General features: G+C 39.2%; 1 protein-coding gene across 3 annotated transcripts in view; it reads right to left on the bottom strand.

Annotated features, from left to right (window-relative positions):
• Positions 1-13,453, bottom strand: part of Tfb1 (transcription factor B1) — a 35,528-nt gene that overhangs the window by 19,101 nt on the left and 2,974 nt on the right. For all 3 annotated transcript variants that reach the window (XM_069328994.1, XM_045744236.2, XM_045744245.2), the window contains exons 2-7: positions 11,671-11,825; positions 8,952-9,085; positions 5,491-5,712; positions 2,925-3,168; positions 2,112-2,262; positions 133-277 (exon numbers count right to left, since the gene is read on the bottom strand). In XM_069328994.1, coding sequence (XP_069185095.1) covers positions 133-277; positions 2,112-2,262; positions 2,925-3,168; positions 5,491-5,712; positions 8,952-9,085; positions 11,671-11,824 — 1,050 coding nt within the window. In that variant the 5' untranslated portion in view covers position 11,825. The remainder of the gene's footprint in view (positions 1-132; positions 278-2,111; positions 2,263-2,924; positions 3,169-5,490; positions 5,713-8,951; positions 9,086-11,670; positions 11,826-13,453) is intronic.

Here is a 13,453-nt window from a genome sequence, read left to right as displayed (position 1 = left end):
AACTTTTTTAAAAGTGAATTTTTTTTTTGTACAAGAGAAGAAGTTACAGCAAAAACTAACATCCTAAATGGATATAGACACAAAAAAGTGAGGAGCACAATGGTTGCCATGCATGCTGGGGGTGTAACTTACCTTTTTAGACTTGTGTACTTCAGTATCCTGCTTCTCTTCACCATTGGGAATTCCATTTGGGTTTTTTGCCGCTAATTCATCCAGTACTTTCTCCTTTTCAGAATGTGTTTGTGATTTGATGATGTTGAGACTGTGTTGGTTGAATCTGTAACAAGGCAAGAGAGAACTATGTCAACATATATGTTGCATGCGTACATGATAAGATGTAATAGTACTAGGTGATGAGTGACAAATGCCAAAGTATTTTGCATTCTATGAATCCAACATCAAATTAATTACAACTTTACCACAGGCAAAATCCTAGTCTTGAGAGAGGAGAACACTGCTATTTTCAGATTTGCAGTTAAATGTAATTAGTACAAAATAAAGAAGTGAGTAAATACTAATTTAGTAAGAAGAGCATAAAGATTTTTGTTAAGCATGGCGTCTCAGCAGATGTCAGTGACATCCAGGTGAGAGGCAAGACGTCATGACTAAGGTTCTTCACGGATATCTTCCTATCAATGCAATTTTTTATCCAGCTTTATATTTTTATTTTTATCCATAAAACCGTATATTTATACAGTTTATTTACACATTAAGGATAATGTCACAAGCAAGAAAACTGCCCCTTCGAAGCCACTAGCAAGAGGTAAGGTATGACCTACCACCACCACCAATTCCCTCAACTTAAAGCTCTTCTAACTCCAACAATGAGTCAATATGGCAAACATTAATATGCCATATGAAATGAACTCTGAAAATTAAAACACAGCAAATTACTGGAAAATTGTAAACAAATAAAACAATGGTTAATGAAAAGAAGCAATCATCCTAAATGAGTCAAATCTGTCCAGAATAGCTTTTCAGTAATTTAGCTACAAGCTACAAGGATCCATTAAAGGGTCCTAAACCCCCCTAACTATGGGGGAACTATGAACCCCCCCTGTTCATAGTCATCATCAAGGACAATATAGCACATATTAACATTTGTGGATGAATTAACATTTACACAAAGATGGCAAGCAAAAAGAGGTCAACTCCTTTATTAAAACAAACTTTTGAACTCAAAGAAGACCAAAAAATGTTGTTACTGTATAACAAGATGTAAAACTCCACATGTGAGATACAAGACATGACAAGCCAAATTTGACAGAAATATGTCATTCTGCATAGAGAACAAGTTGGGTAACTTAGGACCAACCATTTTCTCAAGATGCTCATTATGACACATTCAAGACATATTCAAGCTTGTCAAAGCCACAGTGCAGAACAGACAACAGGAAATACTCATACCAGAATAATGAATCTAAGAAGGTGTGTGTCTCCAGAAGCTGCCAAAAGAAGAACAGTGTTCACAATTAAAATGCAACTGGCAAAATGTATATGATAAGAAAAGGGAAGTTGTTATTAATATAAAATTTTGTGTCCCTGCCAGAGCTGCCAACAACAGTGCATCAAGTATATTCATGCATGTGTTCTCACCTTACCTCTGGGTGCGTACAGGTAGGGAGTAACTCTTCCCCACCTCTCTTCTCAGTCTAGTACAGTATTTGGTGAAATTGCATACTCACAATTTTCTAATGCTGTTGTACTGACTCAAAACCATGGATCATATTGGATTAACCACTCTATGACTTATTTGCAATTCCAGTTTCCACTAACGTCCTCTAGTCCAGCTTCTCACTTAAAATAGCCTGTCCTTGTCCAATTTGTCTATGTATTTTAATATTGTGTGCTGTAACCATGTCTCTTTTGGCTCTTCTTTATTCCAGTATTTGTAGTATCAGTTTTTGAGCCTGTCCCCATAGTTCAAGTCTCATATTTTCAACATCAGTCTCGTGACAAATCTCTCAACATTAAATTTCGTTTTGCAGTGCACAAGGTGTGGCGTATTCCACATACAGGTATGAATATGCTTATGCACCATGATATTTATTATGAATAACTTATGGTTCAAAAGAATGTTAATAAAATACAAAAGATTTAAACCAACATACCTTTTGATCATTAAAGCATGAAAGACATTACTTCCAGCTTTGACACCAGCAACTCTCAGGTCACCCTCAATAGACATAGGCTTCTCCTCGTAGATGTCATTCAGATCAAACAACGGATCATTCTGAGTCGAGCTCACATCACGATTCCATTCTGGAAAATAAACAGTACTGTATACAAAATATATGGTTGAAAAAATTACAGTAATCTAAAATATTTTCTTATCAACTATTCTAATGTTCTAATAACTCTTATATGTACAGAGAAATTTAATTAATCTCAAATCCAAATCTTTCATTAAACCTCACATATCTTATGAGGTGTTCTTAACCAGTGTTTAAAGTAACTTAGATGGAAGCTCAAGATAATTCACATTACTGGCTCAGTTGGTATACAGTACTGTATATATTGCTTACATGCATGTTAATTTTCATGATACTGCATTACAATATACTACAATAAAACATAGTAATTGTTTTATGTAAGATGAAGTATTTAACCCTTAAACTCCAACTATTGCTATTGACAATCACTTGAAAATTAATTATATTGAATAGATACACATGAATTGATGATGCCATTGTGAGACTTGATCCCTTCACCACAGTCAAAGTAAGTTACATATCTTCTTCTAAGTTTAACATGACCAGGCAATGCAATTTAGCAATAGCAATAATAAAATCTGAATTTATTTTTTCCTGTGCACCAAGGGGGGTTTTCATAAATTGTTTGTACAGCCCGTTGGCTACTACAGACCTAGAGATCTAATGCAGTCTACATCATTATTACTAGTAAACAAAAAAGAAAAAGCTTACCTTTGTCATCATATTTTGAACACTCGGAAAAGACATTTTCAATGCGGCTGGTTGTGTGTACACTATAATAATGAGATTGGAAAAACAGCGTCCAGAACTCTGCCTCAGACATCCTGTGGGGAACGTACTCCCCGTGTTTCTTCTTCACAGCTGGGTATGTCTTAAAAACGGCAGTCATAATCTCTGGCGTCAGGTTGTACTGAACTTTTCCATTGTTGCCATCAGTGTGTGGCTTTATGTCCGCCTTAAAAGACAATAATATATCATGATTTAGATGAATATGTAACCTCAGTAACCATGCAGTGTATAAAAAAGAAAACAAGTTATTTAAAATATACTGTATTCAAGAGGGAGCTGGTGGCTGAGCAGACAGAGCACTGGACGCATGATCCTGTGGTCCCGGGTTCGATCCCGGGCGCCGGCGAGAAACAATGGCCAGAATTTCTTACACCCTATGCCCCTGTTACCTAGCAGTAAATAGGTACCTGGGGAGTTAGTCAGCTGTCATGGGCTGCTTTCTGGGAGGTGGAGGCCTGGTCGAGGACCGAGCAGCGGGGACACTAAAGCCCCGAAATCATCTCAAGATAACCTCCAAATAATGTTCCCCCTTCACACATAAGCCAACAACACAGGAAATTGATCATTTGTGTTAAAGATGTTCAGCTTCATGAAACTTCCTAAATAAATGACATGCGTGTATAAACAAAATGTGTAACTGTACTGTATTTGAAGGAAGCCTCAGTAAAGAGACCAATACTTCTCTAACGTGAGATGTGAGCCAAGGTCTTGAGAGCTTGAAGGGTAATACTCTACTGATACTCCATTATTCCATAACATATATCCACCATGAATGATAAGGGGACGCAACTGTATACCATTGAATTTATTTAGTACTTATAATACAGCATCAGTCATAACAAACACATCCCTCAAGAGGAAAATTGATCAAATAACACGGTCACAACGATACACACACGAGTGCACAGGCAGCAGCAGCATTAAGGAGAATGTTTATGTGCCTTGGTAACTAGCACACATAGTTGCATCATTGCTGTCAATCCACACAGAAACCTGTGCACCAGTTGATTGACAGTTGAGAGGCGGGACCAAAGAGCCAAAGCTCAACCCCCGCAAGCACAACTAGGCGAGTACAGACAATGATGGCAAGAAATAAATCCAAAATACAATCCAGCACTTTTCACTAACTTTTATTGAATCAACAGCATAACAGTAACCTAAACCTTCATAGTAAATGAAGTAATGAGATTATTATGAAAATAGTACCAGGCAGATGTGAAATTAGGCCACTAGAGGCCCAAGGCAGAAGCCAGCTCAAGCAACACTTTGACCATAGAGCGCAGAACACATGATAAACAAACCTCAGGAATGTATGAATTTATAACAACAATCAAGATGTTTGCACCTACAAAAAGAGAAAATGACATTAATTGAATTATATACTGTACTGTGTCAAGAACTTCAAATTATAACAAATTATGAGTTAATACAATCAATACTTTATTTTACTTTTATCTATACAAGATATAACATATCATATACATGTACTGTATATCTTAAATATAAAATATATTTATATATTACTATATAAATTACTATACTTATAGGAGTTCTTACATTCTTGTAAAGCCATTAGCGCGCACACAGCATTTCAAGCAGGCCTTAATTTTAATTTCCCTAGAATACGACCTGCCAAATCGTTTAACAACCAGGTATACATTCACTGTTGGGTGAACAGAGGCGTACAGTCAAGGACTGGCGCCTAGTCAATTCTCACCAGCCAGGATACGAACCCGGGCTAAATTGCTTGTGAAGCGTGGGACGAGTGTGTTACCACTGTGCCATGGGGACTATAAATAAACACCATCAAGCAGCACTCATCAGACTGCACCTGATTGTTGTTTTCAGTTGCATCTCATGGTTGCCGTAAGAAACACTGGAGTGGAATAACTCCAAATCAGACTTTTAGTGAAAAGATGATACTTCTATAGCAGCAAAACACTCAAATACTCCCGTTTCTTCCCAAGTCCTGGATTTCCATGCTCAGAATTATTTTCTTTACATCTGTCACTGAGACACCCATACAATAGTGGCCCTTTGTACTGACCAGGTGAAGCACTGATGATTTGAGTGTGCTACTTAGAAGATGGTGTGATGTCAAGACGGCCTTGGAAAGGTCGTGTGTTTATGAGTAAACCTTCTAGTCATCCTGGGCTGGACTGAGCTTATTCCCAGTGCTTCCCTAGCTCCAGCATTATCCAAAAGAAACATTTGTAAAGATTCCTGTTTGATCTGGTGACCAATGTTGCCCTGCCCTGATTCATGATTCGGTCCAATGGGACCTTTCAGCGCTCCTTGCATCAGAGAGCATCCGAGTTGAATAGGTCAGAAATATACAAGCAATCCATGACACCATGAAAATGGCTCTTTGCCTATACCTCCAAATAGGTACATAATTTCATAAGTCAATTGGAAAGCACATGTCCTTTATCAGTACACAATACAGGTCAATAAAATACAAATCAAAGATAAAAGAGACAATGCTTACCAGAAACGCCCCAGACACCCCCACATCTTGTTGTGGTCCCATATTTTGTTTGTATTGGCCAGCAATTTCTTTCCAAAATTCATCCACAGAGATGATAGATGTGGGCACCAGAGCACGGTACAGTTGCTGCAGTTGCTCATTCTCATCTAGCATTCTTTTCTTTTCCATCAATTCATCGGGTGGTTGACGTCTGTTTTGGGTCATCAGCTGACTAAGCCGTTCCTGCTCAGCCAGAGAGAAAATACAATTACAAACTCTGCCCACAACCTATGTCTAATATATATAATGCAACATTTATTAAGCACACTACAGTATAATAAAGATCGAAATGTAAACAAACATACCAGGTCTTTAAAGCTCAATATATACACACCATACAACCTAATTAACAGACTGTAGAGCCTACTATATCCGGCCACTTGCACAGAGACGTTGGAACATACCAAACAAATTTTACACCAGGTATGTATTTAACACCCAATTCAACACAGAATGATGGTGCAGAGGAACTCCAATGGGAAGACACAGATGTACAGTGTAACAAATATGTACAGTGTAACAAATATGTACAGTTAACAAATATGTATAGTGTAACATACATATGTATAGTGACAATGTCAGACCACGGAGGAAAAATGAAACAGGAATTTCCTTAAGTACTTTCGTATATTAATACATCTTCAGAAGGAGTCAGGAGTCACTCCTTCTGAAGATGTATTAATATACGAAAGTACTTAAGGAAATTCCTGTTTCATTTTTCCTCCGTGGTCTGACATTGTCACATTTTTAATCACGTGTTTATTTTCGTGATATACACATATGTATAGTGTAACAAACAGATTTACAGGTGTAACAAATAGAGGTACAGTATAACATACATGGATGTATAGCATAACATACAAGGGTGTACAGTGTAACATACACAGATGTACAGAGTAGCATACATGGATGTACAGTGTAGCATACATGGATGTACAGTGTAGCATACATGGATGTACAGTGTAGCATACATGGACATACAGTGTAGCATACGTGGAAGTTCAGTGTAGCATACATGTACATCTGTGTACTGTGTCTACACAGTAGACACAGGGTGACAGCTGAGTGAACAGCGCTTCGGATTCGCAGTCCTGAGGTTCTGGGTTCGATCCCAGTGGAAGCGGAGACAAATGGGCAAAATGATTATTTCACCCTGATACCCCTGTTACCTAGAAGTAAACAGGTACCTGGGAGTTAAGACAGCTGCTACAGGTTGCTTCCTGGGGGGTGGGGGTGGGGGATGTAACAAAAAGGAGGCCTGGTCGATGACCGGGCCACGGAGACGCTTAGCCCCAAAATCATCTCAAGGTAACCTCAAGAAGATACATGGAGGTACAGTGTAGCAGACATGGATAAGTTTAATACACATAAAGTGCAACAGAGATAGGTGTACGTACTGTGTAGTAGACACAAGTGTACAATGTGATAGATGCAGGTGTGCAACCTAATAGGCAAAGATCACAGATGTATAATGCTTACCAAACAGTAACTACAGGGAAGTGACATTAGCTGTCGATGCCCCGCCTGCTGGCCTTGTCGTACTCGTATTGTATTTGAACTTTCCCGACATTCATTTTCTTTGTCAAATCTGGCCTTAAAGTAGTAAAAACAAGTGGCTTCCACATCGTTTTTCAGTGCATTCCACTTGTTGATCATGCCATACAGGGTACAAGAATTTCTTTATATTTGACTCATTGCACTTTCAGCTTCCACCACTGTCTCTAGTCCTACTTTCTCTCTCAATTTAAAGGGGGGTTGTCCATGTCCACTTTGCCTATTCCCCACGATAAATTATATATGTTATGACCATATGCTCATCGTTTCTTTTTTCCCTTCAGGGTTGTGAAATTCAGTTCCCTTAACCTATCCCTCACTGCTGAACCCTCTTAGTACCGGGACAACTGTGTAACTCTCTGCCCTTTTCAAGTTTGGTTTTGTGCTTTACAAGGTGAGGATTCCCAGCTGATGCATCACAAGGTGAGGATTCCCAGCTGGTGCTTCACAAGGTGAAGATTACCAGCTGGTGCTTCACAAGGTGAGGATTCCCCAGCTGATGCTTCACAAGGTGAGGATGCCCAGCTGGTGCTTCACAAGGTGAGGATTCCCTAGCTGGTGCTTCACAAGGTGAGGATTCCCCAGCTGGTGCTTCACAAGGTGAGGATTCCCCAGCTGGTGCTTCACAAGGTGAGGATTCCCCAGCTGGTGCTTCACAAGGTGAGGATTCCCCAGCTGGTGCTTCACAAGGTGAAGAAGCCCAGCTGGTGCTGTGAATTCTGACTCTGGTCTAACATTGCTTGCATGGATTACTTTGGAAGTCCTCTTTTAGGCTTTTAAATTCCCATTCTAATGTGTACCCGCTTTCAATATGTTGTTGATGTTACCCAGAATTTTCTGCAATCTCCTTGATTTTTTTTCATTGATATATGTATGAGCTTCCCCTTTCTAAATCCATGCTGTTCATCCGTCACAAAGTTTATCCTTTCCAAGTGCTCTGTTTTTCTTAACCTCATTACTTTCTCCAGTACTTTACATGAAATACTCGTCAGTGACATCGGTCTGTAAATTATTGCCTCCTGTTTGTTTATGGCCCTTTTTTTTATTATTGAGATTACATTTGTCTTTTCCAGAATTCCAGATCTCCTGTTTCAAGTGTTTTATTTAAAAAATTGTTTAGCTGATGACAAAGTACTGCTGCAGTGTAACAGACACAGGTGTGGAATCTAACACACAGATATGTAGTGTAACAGACCATATAGTGTAACAGACCATATAGTGTAACAATGTCTAACACATGTACAATGTAACAGATATCAGTCCGTTACATTGTGCCTAGTTGTGCATGCAGGGGGATGAGGTCCAGCTCTTTGGTCCTGCCGCTGAACTACTAATCAACTGGTCTACAGGTTCTTCAGCCTAATGAGCTCTATCATAAGTACACTTGAAACTGTATATGGAGTCTGCCTCCATACCTCCCCCTTTCTTGTGCATTCCATTTGTTAACTACTACAACAATGAAAAATTCTTTTCAATGATTCTCTGGGCATCAAGCTGGACGTCAGGCGGCTCACAGCTGTGTCCGACAGCCTGGTTGACCACATCACCGGCCAGGAGGCCTGGTCGGGGACCGTGCCTCAGGTACCTTGAACCCCAGAACCACCACAAGGCAAGTGGTTCATTTGAGTACGAAATTTCCACCCGTATCTCCTTGTTCACATGTATTGTGTAACAGACACAGGTGAACTGTGTAACAGGGCACAGGTGAACTGTGTAACAGACACAGGTGAACTGTGTAACAGACACAGGTGAACTGTGTAAAAGACACATGTGTAGTGTGTAAAAGACACATGTGTAGTGTGTAAAAGACACAGGTGTAGTGTGTAAGACACAGGTGCACACACACTATGTGCCAGGGCACATCTTACCTTGACCTGGTTCCTCTCAGCCAACTGTTTTTCTCCTCCCTCTGGTGTGCAGAAGTGGAATGTGAACGAGGAAATATCATGGAGAACAAGTTGGAGTTGTACTTTAGGCTTTCCCTCTGGCGAGATTTTTTGAGCTGAAAAGGAACGGTGAGGAAAAAGATGATGTAAACATACACAGATATTAAGCCTGTAATTCAATTATTTTACATTATCAAAAAATGTTAGGTGAGAAAAAGACAAAAGCACCATAATTTTCTTGAAACAAGAAATTAATTTTTGCAAAGTTTGAATTCATTAAGGTGATTAACTATACTGGCTAATAAATGAATAAATATGAAAAAGATTACCACTAATCTATTTCACATTTCCATAGAAGATTAGAAACACTCCCTAAGAGAGGAGAGGCAGTAGTGTAGGAAAAGGTTACATATTGTGCAACACTCGACCTTTAATCTTATCTTTCATAACTGAATTCACTTTCTTCAGCACACCATAAATTGTTCGTGTTACATTTATAAACGAGTAAACGGGAAAAAGAACATCCTTCTGCTACAGGCTATTCATGTTCAATGTCTATTAAAGGAACACTGTCATTGGTTTCTTAAGTAAACTGTTAGAAAGTTCTGCTTCATTGAGTCTATTCCTCAAATTATCCACATTTAAATGGGGTGGTGCGATGATCAAGACATTGACAACCTTGTGGAGCACTTTTAGTGCTGGGGTTTATGCTGGAGAAGGCATCACATAATTTCATAAATAAACTGGAAAGCACAGCACTAATTGCTGTAATATAGCAGCTGCTTAAGGTAGTTGCATATATATATTGATAACATTGCTCTAAGTCCACTTTCAAATGCCATGATATATACTGTTTTTTCAATAGTGCCACCATAAAGGACAGTGATTACATTCACACATTTTACTAACAAATATCTGCATTAGGGTAAGGTTAGGTTGCCAGCCTTTAGCCATGTAAGAAAGCAATTACATAAACTATTTGTTTTCAAATTTGATAGCACAATTTAATCCTGTATCTTCTTGTCCTACTTTTTCTAAGATTAAAGAGACTGTCTTTATTTACTTAGTCTATTCAATTCAGTATCTTGTACGTATTGAACACATTCCCCCAGTTCCTTCTCGCCTCTAAGGCTGTAAGATTAGCTTCATTTAACCTGTCCTTGTAACTTAGTCATCTTAACTCTGGCACTAGCATTGTACTTAAACTGTACCTGAAATGGGTTCTGGGAGTTTGTGACGATATCCACGCCATCTGTGGAGTGAGGTGTGACGATATCCACACCACCTGTAGTGGCATGGCAAGGTGTGACAATATCCACGCCATCTGTGGAGGTGTGGCGATATCCATGCCACCTGTAGAGTGAGGTGTGATAATATCCACGCCATCTGTGGAGTGAGATGTGACAATATCCATGCCATCTGTGGAGTGAGGTGTATAACAATATCCACGCCAACTGTGGAGTGAGATGTGACGATATCCATGCCATCTGTGGAGTGAGGTGTGTAACAATATCCACGCCATCTGTGGAGGTGTGACGATATCCACACTATCTGTGGAGCACTACCAACCCCAATTCGTTTAGGTGGGGAGGGGGGGGGGGGTCGATGACAGTGCCCTCTGTTGAGGGAGGTGACGATATCAACAGCATCTATTGAATGCACCCGACCACATTTTCTGTTCCCCGGTGACAGGCTGTCATCATATCTTATCCCTGTGTAGTTCCTGTCTTGCTAATGATGTTTTTAGTCCGCAGAAGTGATGTGGAGAGTATCGTGGTCAGCAGGAGTCAGTTCACCCAGGGCAGTCCTGAACCCAAGATGTGTTCCAGCAGGAACAAGTGGCCGCATTGGTATAGGCAGTGATTTGTCTATAATACTAGCGAAGTATTAGTGATTGGACTAATGTATCTGAGATAGGCCAAGTTGAGTTACTTGACAGAAGTACGATTCATCTGTTAAGGCTTGTTGTAAGCCAGTGTGTTGCTGGAGACCTCTGCCAGCGTGTTGCTGGAAAGTAGACGTGGTGTTTTGAACACCATAACGATACAGTGTTGGACCGGCCCATGTTGGAATGAGTAAGGTGAACTCGCCAGCGTGAGGATTATAGAAGATAGAGTGGACTCACCGGGAAGAGAAGATTGTGGGTATTTTCAAGTGTCCTGTGTGAAAGTGACACTAGTATTGTGTAAATTTGTACATACATATATAAATCTATTTAAGAAGTACACTTGGCGAAGGTGCTGTTTCGTATTGTTTACCCTCTTTTCCTTTCACTATTAATTATTATTGCCAACACTTGATAACTTACCAATAACTCGGGGGTAGGATCAACTAAGAAGAGGCATTAAGACCCCATACACAGTTTTGTACTAAAGAACCCGGTTACTGGCTAAGTGAGGCTGTAACAGTTCTACTCCCTAAACCCACCTTGGGGTCAATCTTGACATTGTTGCAAGTCTCTGACATTAACTACTTTTGTGCTTGAAGAGGTGCGGATTCCATGCCAGTTGCAGTGTATTCTAGCACTGGAGGTGTGCAACAAGTGCTCATTTTAGTTCTAACTTAAATCTTATCATGTATGTAGAAGGCACAAAATGCTGACAACAATGTAGAGATAATCCAAAGAGTAAATAGATTTTATTTGTAGATAATGATTTGATTATAAGGGAGGGAGAATAGGGGTGGTATAAGTAACACTCACTTCTGATGTCATTGTACTGGACGCTCACAGCAAATGTGTCCGATTCATCCATCATCCAGCCGACTCGCGTTTGAGAAAGATACAACTGGCCATTATTCTTCTTATAGCGAACATGGTTCACCTGAAGAAGGATATCTTCCCGTTCTCCGCTCATTCTGAAAAATATGAGCAGTGATTACAAAGATAAATATCTCTATACAAGTACCAGGTGAGTACACTCAGACAAGCATGAAGACAAACACTATCAACTGAGCAGCAGTTCTAAGCAGGTCTCTAACAAACTTCAGTTCCTTGTCTAAGAAATACAGGTCAGAGGGTTATATTAGTGGTGACCCAACACACACAGTATGACCACATAAAAATGTAGCTATACACTTTTGCCTAACAGCCAATTTCCCACTCACTGTAGCACATAATCACAGTCTATAGAAATGTAGCCCTACACTTTACCCAACAGTCGATCTCTCTCTCAATACATAACTGTACAGTATATCAAAATATTATGTTACCAAAATTTCATAATGGTCAGAAAACAAATATATCCTAACAACAGATATTTATGAGTCAAAAATGCAAAGTAGTCATTCAAATTCTATTTGGTGGGAAAATGCTAAACTATGCAAAGTAACAATATTCTTTGAGAATTTCAGAAGTAATTCATGAAAACTCTCCAAATCCACATGAGTACAGTACAGTGTGTATATAATGTATGAGAATCTTGAAGCCCTTCAGCATCAATGACCAAGATATTGTGACTTCATACAGTAATATGGTTTCTCATTGTTATGGACAGCAATCCTGCTAGGTTCTTCAAGATGCCTCTCCCTAGCCTCCCTAGGCCGACAACTAAAATTGTTAAGGATGCAGACCCCAACACTTGCCTACTTCCCAAGTACTCATACTGAATACTGTTAGGTAAACAAAGGCATCAGGTTTAAGAAAACATGGCAAAATGCCTTGTCCTGTACGGGAATCAAACCCGGGATAAAGGCTTTATCTTGTAACTCCCTCTGAAGGCTTTCCTTGTAACTCATACCTCTCAGTTCTAGGACTTGTTTGGTGGCATTCAGTATTGAGACAACTGAGTTGAGACAATGGCAATACAGTATAGTATTTACAGCAAGTTCAGTAAGGTTTATAATAACTATCACCTGCAGCACTTTACCAAACCCTACCTAACCAATCCTAATGTAACTAAGCCTGATCTAATTAAAGCTAATCTAACTACAGTAAACCTAACCTAACTGAAGTTAAACATAACTAAACTTTAATAAACTGAACCTAACCAAACCTAACTACCTGTACACCTAACCTAACAAATAAAGCTACTCTATAAGAAAAAATTAATTATAAACAAAAGCACTTCTGATCTGATTACTGAATCATAAAAGATATTCACCCAAAAATGTGATTACCACACAATGAACAGTTCTTATCTCTGACTCGGTATCAGATTACTGCACAGTATTTGTTTGGTGACAGTGACTGGTGAACATGCCAATTCAACATTTTCATGCCAATTCCTCTTCATTAAATTAATGTGTTCAATTGTATCTATTCTCATCACCAAGGAACACCCATCACAACCAGATCTATGTTAATCTTTCTTTGTAGCCTAGGCCTATTGCCTTTGCATGGGCCAGCAACTGAGGCAAATTATTCAACTTTATCAACCATGTACATGGGGTGAAGAATTTTGTCTTTTGTTTTATCACTAATTACTGGAAGTATTCGTGAGTAAGCAAAAAAAAAATCGAAACTAAAAATTAAATATTAATAATAA

The sequence above is a fragment of the Procambarus clarkii genome, chromosome 22 (genome assembly GCF_040958095.1).
Source record: "Procambarus clarkii isolate CNS0578487 chromosome 22, FALCON_Pclarkii_2.0, whole genome shotgun sequence".
NCBI lineage: Eukaryota > Metazoa > Arthropoda > Malacostraca > Decapoda > Cambaridae > Procambarus > Procambarus clarkii.
Note: the sequence above shows the minus strand (reverse complement) of the source record. Positions and strands in the feature narration are given on the sequence as shown.